This window comes from Cervus canadensis, chromosome 18 (assembly GCF_019320065.1).
Source record: "Cervus canadensis isolate Bull #8, Minnesota chromosome 18, ASM1932006v1, whole genome shotgun sequence".
NCBI lineage: Eukaryota > Metazoa > Chordata > Mammalia > Artiodactyla > Cervidae > Cervus > Cervus canadensis.
In genome coordinates, this window is record NC_057403.1 from 36,974,813 (window position 1) to 36,997,873 (window position 23,061).

The 23,061-nt window shown below is 46.2% G+C and overlaps 4 protein-coding genes and 1 non-coding gene across 5 annotated transcripts in view; 3 read left to right on the forward strand and 2 right to left on the reverse strand.

Moving 5' to 3' along the window:
* DUS2 (dihydrouridine synthase 2) overlaps positions 1–10,437 on the reverse strand; it is a 32,808-nt gene extending 22,371 nt beyond the window's left edge. Inside the window, exons 1-4 of the mRNA XM_043437164.1 lie at positions 9,967–10,437; positions 8,371–8,447; positions 6,218–6,345; positions 1,737–1,881 (exon numbers count right to left, since the gene is read on the reverse strand). Of these exons, the coding sequence (XP_043293099.1) occupies positions 1,737–1,881; positions 6,218–6,343 (271 nt within the window). The 5' untranslated portion in view covers positions 6,344–6,345; positions 8,371–8,447; positions 9,967–10,437. The remainder of the gene's footprint in view (positions 1–1,736; positions 1,882–6,217; positions 6,346–8,370; positions 8,448–9,966) is intronic.
* On the forward strand, positions 1,726–2,511 carry LOC122421346 (40S ribosomal protein S6-like). The gene has a single exon (XM_043437213.1). The coding sequence runs from the start codon at positions 1,762–1,764 to the stop codon at positions 2,470–2,472; it is 711 nt and encodes a 236-aa protein (XP_043293148.1). The 5' UTR covers positions 1,726–1,761; the 3' UTR covers positions 2,473–2,511.
* Positions 5,015–5,121, reverse strand: LOC122421888. Its single transcript, XR_006263689.1, has one exon. It is a non-coding gene; the product is annotated as a U6 spliceosomal RNA (small nuclear RNA).
* A 209-nt stretch (positions 10,438–10,646) lies between the features above and the next one.
* DDX28 (DEAD-box helicase 28) lies at positions 10,647–12,481 on the forward strand. Its single transcript, XM_043437209.1, has one exon. The coding sequence runs from the start codon at positions 10,657–10,659 to the stop codon at positions 12,292–12,294; it is 1,638 nt and encodes a 545-aa protein (XP_043293144.1). The 5' UTR covers positions 10,647–10,656; the 3' UTR covers positions 12,295–12,481.
* Positions 12,482–15,263: 2,782 nt separating this feature from the next.
* On the forward strand, positions 15,264–16,720 carry DPEP2NB (DPEP2 neighbor). Its single transcript, XM_043437165.1, has 2 exons — positions 15,264–15,330; positions 16,416–16,720. The coding sequence occupies exons 1-2, from the start codon at positions 15,264–15,266 to the stop codon at positions 16,718–16,720; spliced, it is 372 nt and encodes a 123-aa protein (XP_043293100.1).
* Positions 16,721–23,061: the final 6,341 nt, after the last annotated feature.

A 23,061-nucleotide genomic window follows, 5' to 3' on the forward strand; every position in this document is an offset into this window, starting at 1 on the left:
TAGTCAGTTTTTTGGTTATACTGTAGAACCTCACAGATTTTTCTCTTTTTTTTTCACTGTATTTCCTTCATTGGTGAAAACTAACATTGTTTTTCCATGCCATAGAGTTTATCATTTGTGCATCTTCCTACCAAACTGACTTTTACATCTATAAAAGTTGTGCAGAAAAAAAACTATTCTTTGTCAAAGAGGATATTATTTTTCTACCTCAATTATCACAACTATTTTTCCTATATCCATGTCATTCCCTCAATTTTTATCATATATGACATTTATTTTTATAGAAGAGACAACTCAAATTTTGCCACAAACAACGCTTTCTAGTTCCCAAATCTATCTCCATCACAGTTAAGAATATAATTTTAATTGGTTTTTATCTTCTTGGTAAAACTAACTTTGACTTTTTAACTTACCTGATAAGTAAGGCCATTTATAAGTCAGTTATAGTCTCCTGCACTGCAAGCGGATTTTTTTTTTCCAGTTCTACCAGTTTATTTCTACCAGCCCATCTCCCTCCACCCTCCTCATGCATGCGTGCTCAGTCACGTAACCGCATGGACTGCAGCCTGCCAGGCTCCTCTGTCCATGGACTTTTCCAGGCAAGAATACTGGAGTGGGTTGTCATTTCCTTCTCCAGCAAGCAAATTATTTTATTCATATGGCTACCAAATGTTTGAACAGCATTTAATTTTTAAGTGCCTTATCATGTATGGGCTTATTCTTTTTTTGTCAGATATTATTTTCCTGTATCTGAACTACGGCCTACTACCTTCATCTCCTCCATTCCACCCTGCCAGGCTCCTCTGTTGATGTATTTCTCCAAGCCATTTGCTTCTTTAAGGGGTCTTTCCAACCCAGGGATCGAACTTTGTTCTCCTGCATTTCAGGCAGATGCTTTACCATCTGAGCCACGAAGGAAGCCCCTTAGAGATGATACCAAAAGTACAAACAACAAAGGAAAGTATAAGATAAATTGAACTTCATTAAAATTAAAATTTTTTGTGCATCAAAGGATACCTATCAATAAAGTAAATCAATTATACTTATATAAAATTTTAAAAAATTAAAATGAAGTCTTAAAAAAATAAATAAATGAAAAATAAACTGAAAAGACAGTTATCTCCCACAGAATGGGAGAAAATATTTGCAAATCATATATCTGTTAAAGGTCTAATATCCAGAATATATAAAGAACTCCTAAAACTCTTAGAATAAAAAAACAATAATTTTAAAATGGGCATAAGATATGAAGAGATATTTCTCAAAAAAAGATATATAAATGGAAAATAAACATAGCAAAAGATGCTCAATATCATTACTAGGAAATGAAAATCAAAACCACAGTGTCCACAATGGGGAGAATTTCCTGGCAGTCCAGAGATTAGGACTGTGCGTTCTCAATGCTGAGGGCCTGGGTTCAACCCCTAGTGTGGCAAAAAATAATAAATAGAACCTACCTTTAAAAACAAACAAACAAAAAAACCCACAGTGAGATACCATTTCAAAATGACTAGGACGGCAACAACCGCAAAGAAAAAAAGACAGAAAGAGACTTCTCTGGCAATCCAGTGGTTAAGACTTCGCCTTCCAATGAACAGGGTACAGGTTCAATAAGGGGAATTAAGACCCCACATGCCTCAGGGCCAAAAACAAACAAATATAAAAAACATAAAAAACAGAAGCAGTATTGTAACAGATTCAATAAAAACTTTAAAAATGGCTCTTTTTCATGGCGCCTCGGAGGCTGTCGGCCACTTCAGGATGAAGCTGAACATCTCTTTCCCGGCCACTGGCTGCCAGAAGCTCATTGAAGTGGACGATGAACGAAAACTTCGTACCTTCTACGAGAAGCGTATGGCCACAGAAGTTGCTGCTGACGCTCTGGGTGAAGAATGGAAGGGTTATGTGGTCCGAATCAGTGGCGGGAACGATAAGCAGGGTTTCCCCATGAAGCAGGGTGTCTTGACCCATGGCCGAGTTCGCCTGCTACTGAGTAAGGGGCATTCCTGTTACAGACCAAGGAGGACTGGAGAGAGAAAGCGCAAATCTGTACGGGGTTGCATTGTGGATGCCAATCTGAGTGTTCTCAACTTGGTCATTGTGAAAAAAGGGGAGAAGGATATTCCTGGACTCACTGATACTACAGTGCCTCGTCGCCTGGGTCCCAAAAGAGCTAGCAGAATCCGCAAACTTTTCAATCTCTCTAAAGAAGATGACGTCCGCCAGTATGTTGTACGAAAGCCCCTAAACAAAGAAGGTAAGAAACCTAGGACTAAAGCACCCAAGATTCAGCGTCTCGTGACTCCACGAGTTCTGCAACACAAACGCCGGCGTATTGCTCTGAAGAAACAGCGTACTAAGAAAAACAAAGAAGAGGCTGCAGAATATGCTAAACTTTTGGCCAAGAGAATGAAGGAGGCCAAAGAAAACGGCAGGAACAGATTGCCAAGAGACGGAGGCTGTCCTCTCTGAGAGCTTCTACTTCTAAGTCTGAGTCCAGTCAAAAATGAGATGTTCTAAAAAAAAAAAAAAAAATGAGATGTTCTAAGAGTAACAAATAAATAAGATCAGACATCAAAAAAAAAAAAAAAAAAACTTTAAAAATGGTCCACACCCAAAAAAAAAATCTTAAAAAAAGAATGACTTTATTATTAGAAAATATCATGAAGTATTTGAGAAGTAATACATTATACTATATGAAACTTTCAAACAGTTATGAAGAAAATACATATATTAGAGAGAAAGAACAAATTATAAAACAAATCAAGCAAAATGTTAACAGTAGGTCAACCTGGGTAAATGCTATATGGATGTTCTTTGTCCATTCCTACAATTTTTTTCCATAAATAATTTCCTTGTAAGTTTAAAAAAATTACCCATCTGGGCAGAAGATTTGAATAGAAATTTCTTCAAAGATGATACACCAATGCCATGAAGCATGCAAAAACACGCTCAATATCATTCAGCATCAGAGAAATGCAAATCAAAAGCACAATGAGCTATCACCTTACACCCATCAGCATGGGTACTATTAAAAAAGAAGAGAAGATAATAAGTGTTAGCAAAGATTTCAGAAACTGTACATTGCTGGTGGGAGTGTAAAATGGTGCAAAAGACAGAGAAAACAGTATGAAGATACCTCAAAAAATGAAAAAACTACCACATGATCCAGCAAATCCTACTTCTGGGTATACGCAGCCCAAAGAACTGAAAGCAGGATCTCGAAGAGGGGTCTGCACACCTACATTCACAGCAGCACTATTTAAAATAGCCAAGAAATAAAAAAATAAATAAATAAAAATAAAAAAATAAAATAGCCAAGAAATAGAAGTGACCCAAATGTCCACTGACTGATAAATGGATAAGCAAAATGCAGTGCATATACCATTGATTATTATTCAGGCTAAAAATGGAAGGAAAACCTGTCACATAGTACAACATGTGATGAACCTTGAGGATATTATGCTAAATAAAATAAGTGAAAGTCGTTAAGTCGTGCCCAACTCTTTGTGACCCCATGGACTATACAGTCCATGGAATTCTCCAGGCCAGAATACTGGAGTGGGTAGCCCTTCCCTTCTCCAGGGCATCTTCCCAACCCAGGGATTGAACCCAGGTCTCTTGCATTGCAGGAAGATTCTTTACCAGCTGAGCCACAATAAGCCAGTCACAAAAAGACAACTATTGCATATTTCTACTTATATGAGGTATCTAAAGTATTCAAACTCATAGAAACAGAAAGTAGAACGGTGAAGGGGCTGTGTGGGATGGGGAAAAGGGGAGTTGTTGTTTAGTAGATATAGAGTTTCGGTTTTGCAAGATGAAAAGGTTCTGGAGATCTGTTTCACAACTACTGAACTGTACACTTAAAAACAGTTAAGATGGTAAATCTTATGTGTTTTTTACCATAAAAAAAAAATGCAAGTACCCATTTTGGTAATCAAGGTCTCTAAAGGCCATTGTCTTCTCCCTTCAACTTGCTTATTAAAAGGCAGCTGTCCTCTCATGTCTGAGCCATTAGAGTCCCATTTTATTTTGGTTTGTTTGTTGTTATTTGTTTTATTTCTTGTTTGTTTGTTTTATTTCATGTTTATTGGCGTGTAGGTGATTTACAATGCTGTGTTAGTTTCAGGAGTAGAGCACAGTGAATCAGTTACACACACACACATATCCACTGTTTTTTAGATTCTTTCCCCATATAGGTCATTACAGAGTGTTGAGCAGAGTTTCCTGTTCCATATAGTAGGTTTATTATAAAAGTAACCTATTTTACATATAGTAGTCTGTATATGTCAATCCCAGTCTCCCAGTGTATCCCCCTCTCTTTGCCCTCTTGGTAACTATAAGTTTGTTTTCTACATCTGTGACCCTTTCTGTATTGTAAATAGGTTAATTTGTACAATTTTTTTGGATTCCACATATAAGCGGTAGCACATGATATTTGTCTTTCTCTGTCTGTCTTATTTCACTCAGTAGGACAATCTCTAGGTCCTCCATCCATTGTTATTATAGAAAGGAATAAGTATGTGACATCTGATGAACCCCTAGCAAACTCCATCAATAGGGCAGACCTTGGTGGGGAATAACCTTAATCTTTGCCAAGCTGGTTCATCCTTTCTTCACCTACAGCTGCTGAGGGCTTTGCAGGGTTTTTAAGAAGGTGCCTGTACATATAGAATGCCTGAGGTCCCACACTAGGTCCTGAGAGGTGGGTGAGGTGATTTGACTAACCCTGCAGATGGGTCACCTCATGTGAACACAGAGCATCACAAGGCTGGCCTGCAAAGCAACTCTGGATCCACCAGGGGGCACCAGGCACCATGCTGTGCCTTTCCCAGTTCTCAGGGCTCAGTTCCTAGAGATCCATCTACTCACCACAAGCAGGGGCCAGCTGGCCTGCATGCCTGCCTGTCTGACTCTGCTCCACAGGAGCCAGGTCTGGGTAAAGGGCCTATTCTTCCCAAATTCCCTCTTAAGCCCTCGCTTCTTTTCCTTTTTTTTTCTTTTTCTTTTTTTAAATATGGAACGCTTCACGAATTTGCGTGTCATCCTTGCGCAGGGGCCATGCTAATCTTCTCTGTATCGTTCCAATTTTAGTATATGTGCTGCCGAAGCGAGCACTTCTTTTCCTTTTTAAAAAATATTTATTTTACTTATTTATTTTGGATTCACTGGGTCTTAGTTGCAGCATGCAGGACCTTTAGTTGCAGCATGCAGGTTTCTTAGATGCAGCATGTGGGATCTAGTTCCCTGACCAGGGATTGAACCTGGGTCCCCTGCATTGGGAGCACAGAGTCTTAGCCACTGGACCTCCACGGAAGTCCCAGACCCTCTCTTCTTTCTACACCTTTCTTTTTAATAAAACCTTTTATTATGAGATAATTGGAGGTTCACATGCAATTGAACCTGAACATGAGATCCTGTGTACCCACTGCCCAATTTCTCCCCATGGTAACATCTTGCAAAACTGTAGTAACAATATTGCAACCAGGATATTGACACAGAATAGATCCATCAGCACAAGGATTCCTTGTGTAGCCCTCTTATAGCCACAGTCCTCCCTCCACAGATGGCTCTTAAAGATGGAAATGTCAGAAGTACTTGGGTAGTTTCTTTAACCTCTCACCCCCACTAGAGAGACATAGCAGGATTCAGGGTTGCAGAGAAAGCTCACATGCCCAACTGAGAACCACTGCTCACAGTCCGTATCCAATATCAGCTACTCCTTTAACTCTGTTTTTCCTAGAAGATGCTTTCTAAACCTGGAGCTGAAATACTATTAATAATATTCTTCAAAGCAGCAGGCCAGTAGCTGGCCCACTAGCTATTGCTATCAGAAAATTCTATGGCTTCCCAAACCAACCCCATCCAGTTTCTCTGGCCTGAATCTGGTCCTTTTCCTTCTCACTCTGAAACTGAGCTTCCTCATTCACATAATGAATATGTATTAACCCCTACAGAAGCCACAGCAGCCACCTGACACGATGCTCATCTATCCACCTGGCACAGGTGTCCCACAATGCCTCCATGCAGCCGAAGCTCCTGATCCTCGGCAGGGCTCACAAAACTCCTCTTTTTGTCTTCTGATGCTTTCAGTGACCACCTGTGAAGGGAGCACCCATTCTGCCTCCTCTAGCTTCTAACCACACCCACCTACCAGTGAGGAGGCTGCACTTGTGGAAAAGCTCTCTGTCTGGGAGGATTAGGAGCCCCTTACCTCACAGTACACAATGTCTGCTCCATAGTCCAGGGCCAGAAGCCGCATTGGGAGAGTCCCCACCCGAACCATAGGGGCTAAGATGAGTTTGTTGTGGTAGCACAGAGAGAGGCTGTTGACAATCATTCCTGAAGAAAGAAGAGTCAGAAATTCAAATGAAGAAAAATCTCTTCTGTTATCTAGAGCAGGCTTTCCTTTTCCTCCCAACATGTAGTACTTTGTTTTCCCTTTCTCTGATCATAAAAACAATGCAAGCTCATTCACACATCCAACAAATATTTATTAAGTGTGTGGTCTGTGCCAGTCACTGTCCTAATCTTTGTGGATACATTGGAGAAGAAAACAAAGATTCTTGTTCTGCTAGAGCGTTCATGCTAGTGGGGAATGAAGAGTGCACAGCAGAGGAAATAGTCAGTGCAAAGGCCCTGGGGCAGGAGCAAGTCTGATGTGTTAAAAGACTAGTACAAAGGCCGACATAGTGGAGCACAGAAAGAAGAAGAGTAATGGACATCGGATACAGGATGGATGTGAGAGCAGTAAGCATATAGGACACGATGGTGAGATCCCAAATGGCCTCATAGTATGCTCTATGGGCTTTGTTACTTCTTCGCGATATGAGCCAGCAAGGGTTCTAAGGAGAGGAGTGGCATGACTGATCACATTTCCCCATGATCACAGTGACTGCTGCATGAAAAGCCATGGTAGACACAGGGAGACCAGTTAGACTCTTCAGTCACTGACAAGACTGACAAGACACAAGAGAGATGATGGTGGCTCAGGATGTGGAGAGACAGTTACGAAGGTGGTGAGAAGTGGTCATGTTCTAAATATACTTTGAAGGTAAAGTCAACAGGAGTAAAACAAAAACAAAAAAAACAAAATCTTTAAAATGGATAACCAACAAGGACCTACCGTATAGCACAGGGAACTCTGCTCAATGTTATGTGGCAGCCTGGATGGGAAACGAGTTTCGGGGAGAATGGATACATGTATATATATGGCTGAGTCCCTCTACTGTTCATCTGCAACTATTACAACATTGTTAAATGGCTATACCCCAATATAAAATAAAAAGTTAAAAAAAATACCAATGTCCAGGCCTGACCTCAAGTCAATTAAATCAGAATATAAAGCTCACTAGGGCAGGAATTTTGTCTGTTTTGTTCACATGAAAAGTACCTGGCACATACGTGGTGCTCAGGAAATATTTACTGCTTGAATAAATGAATGAATGTACCACTATCACCTGAGACCCAAGGAACAATTCCTTTTAAAATTTAGGGAGTAACTAGGCAACATATGTTTCCATGGCAGCTCTGAGAAAAACATTACCTCATGAGGCTACCACTCCCAGGAGCTTGGATTTTTCCACAATAAGTAAGCCTTTCTTATTTCTAAAAGACTCTTGAGAGTCCCTTGGACTGCAAAGAGATTCAACCAGTCTGTCCTAAAGGAAATCAGTCCTGAATATTTATTGGAAGGACTGACGCTGAAGCTGAAACTCCAATACTTTGGCCACCTAATGGGAAGAACTGACTCATTGGAAAAGACCCTGATGCTGGGAAAGATTGAAGGCAGGAAAAGAAGAGGATGAGATGGTTGGATGGCATCACCGACTTGATGGACATGAGTTTGAGTAAGCTTCAGGAGTTGGTGATGGACAGGGAAGCTTGGCGTGCTGCAGTCCATGGGGTTGCAAAGAGTTGGACACAACTGAGCGACTGATCTGAACTGATAAAGTGCTTTGTAAAATATCTTGTAAAATATCCATCTCAATAACAACTAGAGGTTACTCAATGTCTGCTGTGACCAGGAGGGAAAGAGGGGATTTACAGAATATCTAAAGAAATGATAAGAAAGGGACTTCCCCCGTGGTCCAGTGATTAAGACTCCATGCTTCCACTGCACGGGGCACTGGTTTGATTCCCAGTCAGGGAACTAAGATCCAGCATGCCATGCAGGGTGGCCAAAAAAAAAAAAGAAATCACAGTAAGAAACTAGGGCTATGAGAAGAGACAGACAGGCTCAGACAAGCTCCAATCCCTATGACGTTTTGAGGTAATCACATTGCAAGGGCTCGAGCATCAGAAAGCAGCCACTAACCAGTTACCCTGCCCCAAATATTTGGACAAAAGTCAAACACAAATACATACCTATGTATTATTCTTTTCTGATAATTCTTTCAATGCACCTGTTCTGGCTCGGTGCAAAGCAATTCTCTGTTTTGTATCTGAAAAAAGAGTAGCACAGGTAAATGGATGAAACCTGTCAGATCAGACATCCAAGGAGCCCTTCAGCTAAGGAACAGGAGCTCTGAGTTCTGGGAAAGAATCATTAAAGTAGTGTAGAATCACAATATCATAGCATATTCTTTGTATCAACTCCCCTCTATCATTCCACCACTCAATGGTCATTGATCTGTACAAGAAATTTTCAGTGACAGAAAATCCAGCACTCTCCAGACAGATCTGGGCATTTCTGGTTGCTACAGCAGTCTTTATGTCAAATTCGGAATCTGACTCCCTGTCATCAGTCCCAGTCTGCCTTCTGGAATGGTTCAACCCATGGCACACTTCATCTCTTTTCCATCTGACACAGTCCGCAAACACATGAGGACAATTTTATTCTTCCTGAAGTTCTCTTCTCCCGTACCATCCCCCTTAAATCACCCCTTTCTGTGCTTATGGCTCTCAGGGGCCCCCCAAGGTTTCTTGATCCCAAGGGCAGGACAAGCAATGACATCAATATGCCCACTACAGATTCTGGGGAAGGGGCTGGGCCACACAAGAACCTGGCAAATGTAGCTACCTGAAGTGAGCGTACATGCGGCAACCTCAGCCCCTCTTCAGTCCCCATACTCTATCCAAGGTTCTCAACAGCACTGTTGATATATATTTTCGGCCAGATCATTCTTTGGGGGGGGGGCGCTGTCCTGTGCATTGTACTCTATTTAGTAATATCCTGGTCTCTACCCACTAGAAGCCTGTAGCATTTCCCCAGATGTGACAAATAAAGATGTCTCCAGCCATTGTTAAATGTCCTGGGGGGAGGGTGGGGGCAAAAATCACTCTCACTCAAGAGCCGCCATTCTATCCAGTGACTCTATCTACCTGTCATTACTCAAAACTCTCTCCTCCTCTTGTTTAACAGGTAACTCTCCAGAAAAGCCTATTGTGTATCAAAATACTATTTGAAATATAATAATATTTATCTTTATAACAGCATCTAATGAAAGTAAAACTTTTCTCCAGGGACTTCCCTGGTGGTCCAGTGGTTAAGATTCCATACTTGCACTGCAGGCAGCACCACAGGCGGTACAGCAGAGGCTAAAAAAACCCAAAAACCTCTTTCTTCAGATGTTAAGACTCTTCCCGGTAGTTAACCCACATTTACCTTATCTCCTACCCAAGAATGATCTGGGCCAAAATATCAACAGTGTGCTGTTGAGAACCTTGGATAGAGGATGGGCACTGAAGAGAGGCTGAGACTGCAGTATGTACTCTCACTTCAGGTAGCTACATTTGCCAGATTCTTGTGTGGCCCAGGCCCTTCCTCAGAATCTGTGGGGTAGGAGATAATCTGATGCCCATTTTCTGGGTCCGTTCAAGAAGTACCGATAGTGTAAGGTTTTCCCACAACCTGAACTGAATTCAGGTAAAATATTCTGCCTGACCATGGCTTTGTGAGACAAGTCATATACCTGTAGCAGGACCCTCCTCACTACTATTCAAGTAATTTAGGTTTCTAACCTGAAAGCTGGTGGAGCTAGCCAAGCTTCAGGATGAGAAGTTGGAAAGGGTGACAAGAGAAGGAAGAATGAACCTCAGCTGAAAAGCAAGCGGAAAAGGTCCGAAGATATGAGTTCTCTTGACTGAAGAGATGATATGCTGAAGTCCATCAGTTTGCCCTCTGGGCCCTCTGCTCTCTGGGCGGTGGGGAAACGCTGAGCCTAGATCTACTCCTGGTCTCGGCCCCCATTCACTCAGATTCTCAATAAATATTTGTATTAGAAGACCTTACAAGGGGAGCACATCTGTGAAAACACCGCCACACCCTCACAGTTTACACGGGGCGATCTGAACTGGACAAGCCATCACAGAAGCTGTGAGGGCGACAAAGGAGAATTGTAGGGTTCCGACATCGGATCGCCAGAAGCCCTCAGCCCTCCTGGTTCTTAATGCCAGGGCCCCATCGCCGCCTATCGCCGGACCCCGGTCCTGCCTTCATCGCGCACCCTTCCCCAAGGTTGGCCGGGGCCTGGACGTCACCATCCGGTTTGGACCTACAGACCTCGCCGCTGCTGAACTCTACAGATCCTCCCTCCTTCCACACAGTTCGCCAATTCCGCATGCCTTACTGAGCCGCGCCGGCCACCGTCCGCGAGGCCTTGGCGCGCGCGTGACGTCACTGTTGTGCGCCTCTTCCGCACCAAGGGGAATATGGCTCTAGCACGGCAGCTACGGCTGTTGTCGCTCGTGACTCAGTTGCCTCTGGCGCCTAGACGGGACCTGACAGTCCGCGGTCCCGACGAGCCCCTGCCTGTGGTGCGCATACCGCGGGCTCTACAGAAGCGGCAGGAACAGCGGCAGAGCAGGCAGCGGAGCCCCCTGCGGCCGGTGTTGGTGCGACCTGGCCCGCTGCTGATCTCGGCGCGGCGGCCGGAGTTGAACCAGCCCGCACGCCTAACGCTGGGCCGTTGGGAGGCTGCGCCACTCGCTTCGCGAGGCTGGAAGCATCGGCGCGCTCTCCAGGACTACTTCTCCATTGAGCGCGCTCAGCATGAGGCCCCAGCGCTGCGGAACCTCTCGTCCAAGGGCAGCTTCGCCGATCTGGGTCTGGAGCCCCGTGTGCTGAGCGCACTCCAAGAAGCTGCTCCCGAAGTCGTTCGGCCCACAACCGTGCAGTCGAGTACCATTCCGCCATTACTTCGTGGCCGCCACATCCTCTGCGCCGCGGAAACCGGCAGTGGCAAGACTCTCGGCTACATGCTACCTCTGCTTCAGCGGCTCTTGGGCCAGCCAAGCCTGGACCCCAGTCGTATCCCTGCTCCTCGAGGCCTGGTCCTTGTGCCTTCTCGAGAATTAGCTGAACAGGTGCGGGCCGTGGCCCAGCCCCTGGGCAGCTCCTTAGGCCTCCGGGTGCAGGAGTTAGGGGGAGGCCATGGCATGAGTAGGATCAGGCTGCAACTGTCCAAACATCCTCCAGCAGATGTACTGGTGGCCACGCCGGGGGCTCTGTGGAAAGCCCTGAAAGGTCAACTAATCAGCCTGGCGCAGCTGTCTTTCTTGGTGTTGGATGAGGTAGATACATTGTTGGATGAAAGTTTCCTGGAACTGGTGGATTACATCTTGGAGAAGAGTCACATAGCAGAAGGCCCCGCTGACTTAAAAGACCCTTTCAATCCCAAAGCTCAGTTAGTGTTGGTCGGGGCCACATTTCCCGACGGTGTAGGCCAGCTGCTGAGTAAAGTTGCCAGCTTAGACTCTCTAACCACCATTACCAGTTCCAAGCTCCACTGCATCATGCCTCATGTCAAACAGACATTCATGAGGCTGAAAGGAGCAGAGAAGGTGACTGAGTTAGTGCATATCCTCAAGCAGCATGGCAGAACACACAGGAATGGCTCTGCAGGAACTGTTCTCGTGTTCTGTAACAGCTCCAGCACTGTGAACTGGCTGGGATATATTCTGGATGACCACAAAATCCAACACTTAAGACTGCAGGGACAAATGCCAGCCTCCATGAGGGCAGGTATTTTCCAGTCCTTCCAGAAGGGTTCCCGAGACATACTTCTCTGCACAGACATCGCCTCTCGGGGCCTGGACAGCACCCAGGTGGAACTTGTCATCAATTATGATTTCCCTCTCACCCTGCAGGATTACATCCACAGAGCAGGGAGGGTGGGCCGTGTGGGGAGTGAGGTGCCAGGAACAGTCATCAGCTTTGTGACCCATCCCTGGGATGTGAGCCTGGTTCAGAAGATTGAACTGGCAGCTCGCCGGAGGAGAAGCCTTCGAGGTCTAGGGTCCTCAGTAAGTGAGCCTTTGCACCAGGAGACCTTACTGCAGCAGACTTAAATATGATGCCATAACAGGGATCTTTCCCTGTATGCTGGGTGGGTGAGCACACTTGTCAGCAGGATGCTCTGGGCTGCTTAGTCACCTTCTGAAGGCTCCAGCTGCTGGTCAACACTGAAGGGTGAACTACTGAACGTGGCTCTCTGTAGTCTTTCACACGAAGAATAAAGTCAATTTTGGCTTTGTATCATGTCATGATTTCTAACAATAAGTGATGTTTCTGTAGTTTGTACCTGGGGCACAATTCACTGGATTCTGAGAAAATTCACACTCCAAACTACTACACCTAGGACAAAGACTCCTTCAGTTGATGTTTTTGTTTAAACTTTATTTCCTGCCCCCAAAACCACCCATTAAGGAGACTTCCCTGGTGGTCCAGTGGTTAAGAATCTGCCTCCTAATGCAGGGGATGTGGATTCAAACCCTGGTGGGGGAACTAAGATCCCACATGCTGTGGGACAGGGCAGCTAAATCCCAGCCTCACCCTGTGGCCACAACTAAGACCTTACACAGCCAAATTTTTTAAAAATCCATTAAGCCCTCAGAAGAAAGAAAAGGAGATATGACTAGCAATAGGGAAATTTTCTTTATGAACAATGGCCATGGCAAGCTTAGGCTCTCTTAGTGAAATCTCTCTGGGAAGTAGTGGCAGAAGAATAAAAGGCAGACTGACACAGAAGTATTCCTTGGTATGCATTTCCAACCTCTGCCTTCTTTCTCATCTCTTGGTTGCAGAGGAAGAGGAAAGAAGGTTAAACATTTTTATAAAACTGGCAAAATAAGCTTATAGCATCCTCTCACTATCTTCTAGGCTCTATAAGCTTTATAGAACCTAGCAGCATTATATAAGCTTTGCCTAAAGTAAGGAACAGTTGAAAGAGATAATACTTAAGAAAACAACTTAAAACTGCTCACACACTGAAAAGGATTAAGTTGCAGAGAACAGAAATAGGCTCAGAGCAACCTTTGCCAAAAGAGAATATTGTGCTAAATGTGCAGTCTTTCCCATATGAGGAAACAGAGTCAGAAAGATGAAAGAACTTGTTCAAAATCACACAAATAAGTAGGACAGAATCTGGTCTGTGTCCTAAGAGTTGTGTTCTTTAACCACTAGACTAAGTTTTCTCAAATGTGATTCACATGTAGAATAACTATACATTTCTGTTTGCCTTGAATATTCCTTGTTTATATCTATGCCTGCTGCAATTTTTAATATTGCTCACTTTGACTCTCAAAAGCAACCCCAAATAGACAATAATTTAGTCACTATCTGTGGACCACTTTGGTGCAACTGCCCAGGAAGCTTGTTGATCCCTGAGCCCTACTCCAGAGCTACGTAAGTTTTCTGAGGGTTGGTCCAAAAATCCACATACAAGTCTTTGTTAAGTTGTTTTGTGGAATCTCCAGATGAGTCTCCCACCCTTTTAAGTTAATAAACCATGTATTCTGCCTTCCCCAGGTGCCCAGCTGAGTTATGATAAGGTATCTGTACCCGCATCATGCCAGAGGGATGCTCTCAGACAAGTAATCGCTGAAGCCTTGGACAATCAGTGGTCTCACTCTGGCCCACCTGCCATGACAAACCTACAGAACATTTCCCTTCACATTTTACCTTCTAGTATTCCCAAAGGCAGTCTGCTCTAATTAGGCCTGACTTCATCTGTCCTAATATGCATCCGCCAATTCAAGCAATTTAGGAGTAGAGAGAAGGAAGGTTTCTGTGGTTTGCAACCAGAGTGGCCCAAGCTCTAAAATAATAGCCCAAGACGTCTCCACCTCCTGGGCACATCCCCTCTGCAACAGCTCCAGTAAACAAATGTCCCATCTTTGCTTTTTTAAGGTCAGCCATAGGGAACCCCTAAAGAAGGTTATCTTACATTGCCACATTACCAAAGGCTGCCCCAAACGTTCCTTCCTGTGAACCTGATCAGGCTAAGGGCAGAGCTGTCTCTTTCCTTCTCTGAGTCAGATCAAACTGTCTTAGTAACACCTCTTCACGGTGTTCACCATGTTTTTCACCTGGGTTGCTACTTAGCCTGTTATCTCATCTTTTCATGGTAGAGAGGGGGGACTATAATGATTTTTGCTTTTAAGGGAGAGGGGAGTGTAATGCTTACGTTGTCATTTTGTCATGAGTTTGTTTTGAATTTCCTATTAAAATGGGTCCATCACCCCCACTTTGTGAAGTCATCAGGGCCCTCATTTTGCACCTTTAACATCTCTCAGTGTCAGTTTGAAATGGGATGAGCTTGTCCTCACATTCCTATCGGCTGTATCTGGACCCTGATATGAACCTACCATTGAGCAGAACCACTCCACTGCCTGTGTAGCCTCGGGTAGGCCCCTTAACCTCTTGGTTTAAGTCTTGGCAGTTGTAAAAATGTGAGAGGGCTATGAATTTATATCTGGGGCAGAACAAGTTGAGAAGAGTGTGTCTGCTTTTATTCTTTCAAACTGGAATGACTCCCTACTTTTCCCCATGGGTCCATATCTCACTTGTCCTTCAGGCCCACTGCCAAGGAGCCTTCCCCGATTCCCCAGTCCACACAAATCTGTTTCTCTTGGGGTTAGTAACATACAGCCTAGTGTCTCTTAGGTCAATTTTGCCTCTCAGGACAATCTCAGAATGTGGGTTTCTCTTGCCCTTCATGGCACCAGGGGCTGTGCCAGCCCACAGGCATGCTCCCCAGGGGGTGACTACTAGACTAGGGCACGCATGGGGAGGCCCAGGTATGAGGGGCCAGGCAAGGTGCCTCTCTGCCTTCACTCTGCTCTCCTCCAAAAAACCTCGAGAGCCTGCAGCCTGCCCCTCAAGTCACATGTTCTTTATATGACCTCACTGGGTAGTGATGACCTCACAGCCCTTATCACAGTTTCCATGGCAGGGTAACTGCGCAAACGTGTTACTCTTGGAGAAACTTCCCTACCAGTCCTCTACCAGATAGCAGTCTTTGGCTGTGTAAGAGAGAATGTCTGATCGAATCTTCTATATTCACTCTAACTTGTCCTCTGTCCCATGGGAGGGCAACACAGCAGGTAGGCTGAGACTGGACATCTGTACAAGAGGCATTGTGTACACACAGCCTCACCTGGCCACCACGTGTTCCTTTTGGGCTTGCCCACACACACACACACCTCAGCACTTTCCCAACTGTAAGTAATATGAGTGCCCTGGGGCACCTTCAGGGACCCACAGTGCTCATTGCTGAGGATAAGCAAAAGGTCACCCCTGGGCAAGTGAGCAGGAAGGTCCTGGTCTTTAAATGTAGCCTTCCTCTTTGGGCTATAGGACACTTCCATCCAGACCCTTTCCTGATTGGCCTCTTAGCAAGAGGCAAGTGCATTTTTGCTGGCAAATGATAAATGGCACAGTTTGAGGAAGAGGGCGGCTCTTGAGCTGCACCTTCAAACCCAGGCACCTTCATGCAGTCATGGGGACATCTACATGGGTCCCCTCCGACACATTCCAGATTGAGCTGCTGTGTACTGGGGGAAAGAGTGGTGTGGTATTGAGGGAAAGACCAGAAGAACCCAGGGGAGTGATGAAATGCTAATGAGACTGGAGGGCTGAGGAGCTGGTATCCCAGGAGGCTGATGTGAGTCTAGACTTGGTACCCACAATCTGATTCTGAATCTTCTTGTCACTCTGCCTCAGTATTTTCTAATCTAGATAAAAGTATCAGAGGGCTAGAGTCCAGTGTGGATGAAAACAGGCAATATAAATGGGGCCCAAGAGGGGCTGCCAAGGTGGGAGGGGTTCTTACCAAACTAGATTCCTTTTCCCAAAACTTGAAATGCATTTCCACTGAAGACAGACCTTAAGGAATATTTTCTCTGGTGTGGAAGGGAGAGATGGAGGGGATCCTGATTGCAATTATTTTCAGGTTTTCTCTGGAAATGGCAAACAGATTTCCTCATCGGCTGCAGTCACAGTCTCTAGGAAATGCTTTGGCAGCCAAGGTCCATTCTCTAGGGACTCATGGGGTGATGGGCAGAGGCTGTGTTTTGGATGTCAAGCAGATTAGAGGGCTTCAGCCAGAAACTGGGAGAGAGGTGAGGGAGGAAATTCTGGCAGGAGACTGTGTACAGCAGAAGCGACTGATCAGTTATTTTCTTTGCAGCAGCCGTGGCTCCCATTTCCCCTCCTACACCTGGTCACTACCATGTCCTCTACCGAGGGTGTGGAGAAATGCAGGTAGGCTGGCACGGGGAGACATACTGCCTGGTCGGTGGCTACCGGGCCTATGGGGATGCTCCTGTGGCCACCCCAGCCAAGGTGGAAGCAGAGAAGCCAGTCCTCAGCCGCACTCCCAAGAGACAACAAGCTCTGGTGGAGTCAGATAAAGACCTCAGTTGCTCCAGCCCCAAAATTCAGCAACTGCAGCATGGTGGCAGGAGGCTGACCCTGCAGAAGCTTGCCAGCTGAGCCACACTCTGAAGAGAGGGCAATGGTTTAAATGCTGCTTCCTGCAGTGACCCCCACTGCCACAGATTAGAATCTGTGCCATTCTGTCTGACCCTTCCTTCCTCAACCAGGAGCCTCCTTCCACACTAAACAGCCATGAACAAGGAACCTCAGAAACAGAGTTGAGAGTCTCCTCTGAACATCCCAGGACTGAAGCTGGTCTGGAAGAAAACCTGATGTTCCTTTGCTCGATTCTTGGGAGCCCCTTTGTGGGCAGAAGAAAGAACAATCTGCACACTGTGAGCCAAGGAGGACCCAGAAGCAGAGAGAAGTGTGGAGTGGCCTTCGCAGGGGCCCTGTCTACCACACAGGCTCCTGCCTGAGCCACTGGCCAGCTGCTGCCACCACACACCAAGGGGAGCTGGGCTTTTCAAAACTGAAAGAAGCAATGTGCGACTTCCCAAAGAGCCTCCTGCCTTGGATCAGGAGGCAGGATAAAGAGACCCAGGAAGGCCTGCTTCCTGGAGCAAGAACATGATGGAGAGTCAAGTGGCAGCCACCCCTCCCCAAGGCTCATATGCTCCTTTATTCCCAGCCCTTTCTGGCCCCAACGGGGTCCCTTACTGCTCAATAAAATGTTTTTCTGTAACAGTGTCTGACTTGAAATCCAAGTTATCTAAGGCCAGGTCCCAAACCTCCCTGTTTCGTTTAAGCATATTCCCACATGGGGCTCCTGGTCCTTTGAGAACTTCTGCCTCTAAAAAGACCCTTAGGGGTAGTTTCTACCTATGCGACTCCTGCAATGACACCTGTGCAAATTGGGGCAGGATGTAGGCAGGTTCTTTAAGAAATGTAGAGCCGGAAAAAAAAAGAAAGAAATGTAGAGCCGGTGTGGGTGTGTGTGTGTGGTGTGTGTGTGTAAGGAGAAAAGAGGAAGGACTGGGAACATGCCATTCCATCTGTCAATCCATTTATTCAACAAATACTGAGTACCCAGGTGGTGCTAGTGGTAAAGAACCTGCCTGCCAATGCAGGAGACCTAAGAGATGCAGTTTCGACCCGTTTGTTGGGAAGATCCCCTGGAGGAGGGCATGGCAACCCACTCCAGTATTCCTGCCTGGAGACAGAGGAGCCTGGTGGGCTACAATCCACTGGGCTGCAAAGAGTCGGACATGACTGAAGCAACTTAGCAAGTAGACATGCACCCGTTACATACCAGCCGCTGTGCTGGTTGCCTGAGGTGTTTAGGTGAATGAGATGATCGAACACCCTCTTCTCATGGCACCCACAACCTGAAAGGAGACACAAACAATAATTTCAAGAAATTATAATTGCTATACAGAAAAGTAGAACAGGATAATGGGGTAGAGCGATGAGGGGTTGCTATGTTATACCAGGTAGTCAGGGAAGGCTTCTTTGAGGAGCTGACATTTCAGTGGAGATGCAAGTGAAAGAATCCTGTGAGGAGCTGAAGAAGAGAATTTCCGAAGGAGGACATGGCAAGTACAAAGACCTTGAGGTAGGAGTGAGGCTGGCGTGTACTAGGACCAGCAGAAGGGCCAGTGTGACCAGGGAGGAAAGAGAATGAAAGATGTGGTTGGAGAAGTAGGAACAGGCCAGATCACAGTAGGCCTCATCAGCCATACTGAAGAGTGTGACTCTTAAGTGTGATGGGAAGTTGTGGAAAGGATTTGAGCAGGGGAGTGAAGTGATCTGACGCAGGTGCTAGAAAGACCACTGACTGCTGTGTGCCATGGCAGTGAGTTGCTGGATGTTACTGGTGGAATGCCTCTCTCAGCAGTTAAGGGGACAGTTGGTCCTGGAAAGTTGGGGCAGGGGAATATTAGGAGAGAAGAAAGAATACAGGGTTTGGGCCTGTATCTCAGGCCAACCTCCCTCATCAGCGCATTGGATGTATATACCACATCTTTATCCACTCATCCATGATGGACACTTAGGTGGCTTCCATATTTGGTTCTTGTAAATAATGCTGCAGTGAACATGGGGGTGCATATATCGTGAATTAGTGTTTTTTGTTACCTTTGGGTAAATGCCCAGAAGTGGAATTGCTAGATCATCTGATAGTCTTATTTTTATTTTTTTTGAGGAACTTTCAAAATATTTTCCATAGTGACTGTACCAATTTAATTCCCACCAACAGTGTGCAAGGGTTCCCTTCACTTCAGGTCCTCTCACACTTGTTTTCTTTTTTTGATAACAGCCATCCTAACAGGTGTGAGGTGACAAGTCATTGTGGTTTTGATTTGCATTTCCCCGATGGTTAGTGACGCTCAGCACATTTTCATATACCTCTTGGCCATCTGTATGTCTTCTTTGGGAAAATGTCTATTCAGATCCTTTGCCAGGATCTGACTTTTAAAAAGAGTCCCTCAGGAAGTTCCCCTGGAGAAGGAACTGGCAACCCACTCCAGTTTTCTTGCCTGGAGAATCTCATGGACAGAAGAGCCTAGTGGGTTAGAGTCCATGGGGTCACAAAGAGTCAGACATGACTGAGCGACTAACACACCTGTCTTTTAGAGACGGAATCTTAAATATGGATGAAATAAATGCCTGATTTGCTTTAAAATATCCTATGAAAGTGGATGGGTAAGGTATAAATGAAATAAGATAGGGCATTAGTTGATAACTGTTGAAGCTAAGCAATGGGTACAAAGGGGTTCAATATACTCTTCTGTCTACTTTTTCATAAGTTTGAAAGTTTTCCCTAATAGGTAAAAAGAAATAAAAACTTCTCAGATGGAGCCTATGTTCAGCCAGATTTGGAATCAGCGAGGACTCAGGTGGTCAGCTTCACAGGGTGAACTAGTTTGGGCAAGCCCTGAAGTCAGGCAGAGGAGGGCAAGCTTCCCACATAAAAGCAGGGAGCGGGGCGGGCAGGTCTGGGGTAGGGTGTCCTGTGTGCAGCATGGTGTTGTGGAGGACGGGTCTGACAGGCCTGAAAGATGAGCAGGCTAGGCTGAACAAAGAGACAGCAAGTCCGAACTCGAGGCTAAATGAGCATTCACGTATGTTGTCGAGCAAACGTTTGCTTGCTCAGGGCTGGCTCCCAGCACCTGGAGCCCCCACAGCCAACTCTTCTGTGTGTTATGCCAGCACATGTGGTAGATCACTGGAGACTCGTCCACCCTCTCACTGCACACCTCAGCGAAAGGCCAGCACCGGCAGGTAATCAGAAAAGGATATCAGTAAAAAGAGATGGATGGAAGTGATTCTCCTCAAAAGAGGTAGCAGCTGGAAGTCGAGACATCGAAAGAACTCTATCTGACTTGCCAGGAGAGCACCACTGTGATCATGTGCCTGCCCAGCAGCTGGTCTCCCCACACCTGTCCTCCTCCTCAGCCAGGTTTAAGGAAGGTTCCACCCCAGGGCCAGTGGGCTACTCTGCCTACCACTGCTGGCTTCCCCAAGTGCCTGCCTTATGAACCATGAATTCTCCTCACTGAAGACAGAGCCAACCCTGGTGAGCCCGGCAGCAGTGAACAGGAGGTATGCAAGGTCAGACATGGCAGACTTGACCAAACAGCTGGCTGTCATTCTTCAGAGTTCTGGCCCGTCAGGGCCTGGAGCACACACAGAGGATGAGCCAGAAGAGACAAAGTCTGAGTAGGTCTGGCTTGGGGTCCCAAAGAGCCCCAGACAACAGAAGACTAAGGATATTTCTCCTTCATAGACTCTTAGTTTCATTGTCCTTACAAGCTGCCCCCAATTGGGAGGCATGGGGATAAATAAGGAGCTTGAGATTAACATATACACACTACTGTATATAAAACACAACTAACAAGGACCTATCGTATAGCACTGGGAACTATATTCAGTATTTTGTAATAACCTCTAAGGGAAAAGAGGCTTTCCTGGTGGCTCAGTGGTAAAGAATCTGCCTGCCAATGCAGGAGATGCAAGTTCCATCCCTGGGTCAGGAAGATCCCCTGGAGAAGGATATGGGAACCCACTCCAGTATTCTTCCCTGGGAAATCCCATGGACAGAGGAGCCTGGCAGGTTACAGTCCATGGGGTCACAAAAGAGTCAGACACAACTTAGTGACTAAACATCACACCAACACATAACAGAAAAGAATCTGAAAAAGAAAAAAATATACACACATATCTGTGTGTGCATGTGTGGCTGAATCACCTTGCTGTAACCTGAAACAACACAACTTTGTAAATCAGCCATAGTGAAAAAGTGAAAGTGTCAGTCGCTCAGTTGTGTCTGACTCTTTGCGACCCCATGGACTGTAGCCTGCCAGGCTCCAATGTCCATGGGATTCTCCAGGCAAGAACACTGGAGTGGGTAGCCATTCCCTTCTCCAGCGGATCTTCCCGACCCAAGGATCAAACCCAGGTCTCTTGTATTGCAGGCAGATTCTTTACCATCTGAGCCACCAGGGAAGCCCAAATCAACTATAATTCAATTTTAAAACAAAAAAAATCTATCAGAAAAAAATATAAGGTTGGTAAAAACCTACCTCGTGGGCTATTGTGAAGACTGAATGCACTGTGTGCTCCTAACTCGTAGCATAGCTCTGGGCACGCAGTAACTCTGGCTTCCCTGATGCACCGTCACTGCTGCCACATCTCCTCGTTCTGGGAAGGAAGGGAAGGCGCAGCCCCCTGCGCTCCTAGTCAACGCACTTTTCACTGAATGCTGGTCAAGTGCTTGCTGTGCTCAGGTGTGGTGCCAGGTGCCAGAATGTGGTGGTCGTGGCCTTGGGGAGTTCACTTGCCAGCTCCAACAGGGGCAACCACTTCTGACTGCTGGGGCAGGGTGGGGTGGGGAGGAAGAGGGAGAGGTCCCAGCAAACCTGAACCTGAGCAGTCTGAGAGGTTCACTCACGTCCCTGTTTTTAGAGAGGGTAAGTTGCCAAAGAGGGTTTGGATGTGGCAGAGTTCCCCACGGTATGTTCAACCCTTCCTGATGGCAAGATTTCCTCCCCTGGCCCTGCCTCAACAGCGCCACCATTTGAGGCTGAGGGGCAGCATGGCTGGTGTGGCCAGAAAATAGGGGGCAGAGTGGTGGTGGTGGTGGTTTAGTCGCTAAGACGTGTCCAACTCTTGCGACCCCACAGACAGTAGCCCACCAGGCTCCTCTGTCCACGGGATTTTCCAGGCAAGACTACTGGAGTGGACTGCCATTTCCTTCTCCAGGGGATCTTAGAGGTTTGTGTTATTTGTTGAAACTGGAGAAGCAGGTGAGGGCAGACTCCCCAGGACTTGAAAGTCAAATAAAGGAATCCTAGGTTTAGGAGCAACAAGAAGCCACAGAAAAACTTTGGGCAGGAGGATGGCACCAGATTTTTCAAAGAGAGATGGGGTATGCCTGCTCTGTGGGAAATGAACTGGAGGTGGGGAGACCAGAAGGAGGTGAGAGATGAAAATGACCTGTACTGGGGAAGGAACAGTGGGCATGGAAAGGAGACATACCCGGGAGATGTTTGGAGGTTGAATCAGCAGAACTTGAAGATGCCCTGAAAGGGGAGGGGTGGGCAGAGAGTAGAGGGTATCATGGATGACATTCAGGTCAGCTCTGGAGCCAGGCCCTGGGCTTCTCTGCCTCCATCCTCTTTTCACTTCCGCCCATTGTCGGCGGCACCTGGAAAACTTCTGTCATAACCTCTGCCCCCAAACTGTCCCTGTGTCCGGGGGGCTCCTAGAGGACAAGACTTTGCTAGTGTGCTCATTTGCCCCTGGCAGGGACGGGGCATGAAGATGCCTTGGTGAGGTTAAGGGAACGACATGTCACTTTGTTGGCTAAAATCTGCTTGCCACTTGGGTGTGAGTACTCCCATGCCCCTGAGTATATAAGAATGCACATGTGTGTGTGTTTCCATGATCAGCTTTATATGGTCACCTCAAGGCCATGGCCACCAGCGCCAGCCTGTTTAAGGACTGAAGCTGAACGTTACAGAAAATTTGTTGCCTGGCTAATCTTCTACAGTAATGGTGCCTACCTCCTCTAGGTCAAAACAGCCTGTCTAGACATCTGGTCCCTGCAGAATAGCTAAAAAAAGAAAGAAAAAAAAAGGCTAAATTTTCTCTTTTTATTCCTCTGTCAGCAGCTGCTGTTTGTCTGCACTTCCTGGAGGTCTATCAAGAGTGGAATGAACTGTTTATCCCCCAAACTCATATTTTTTTTTGCCTGGAAACCAGCCCAAGAATTTCTCCTCCCTCTTCCCACTGTGAGAGTGACTCTGGGGGCTGCTGACCAGCAAGGGGAGGGAAAGGAGCCAGGTCTGAGTTTGGGTGCCCAGGGCAGGGATACACCCTGCTGTTCTCTGAGGCAGAGCCCGAGGGGACACACGCTCTGCAGGCTGCAGTGAGCAGGAGGCAGACTCACCTCCAAC

Bases quoted from the DNA above. Each gene is read 5' to 3' on its own strand.
- LOC122421346 (XM_043437213.1), top strand. From the start codon at position 1,762: ATGAAGCTGAACATCTCTTTCCCGGCCACTGGCTGCCAGAAGCTCATT.
- DDX28 (XM_043437209.1), top strand. From the start codon at position 10,657: ATGGCTCTAGCACGGCAGCTACGGCTGTTGTCGCTCGTGACTCAGTTG.
- DPEP2NB (XM_043437165.1), top strand. From the start codon at position 15,264: ATGTCTGATCGAATCTTCTATATTCACTCTAACTTGTCCTCTGTCCCA. The intron at 15,331-16,415 runs GTAGGCTGAGAC...TTTTCTTTGCAG, and splicing joins ATGGGAGGGCAACACAGCAG to CAGCCGTGGCTCCCATTTCC.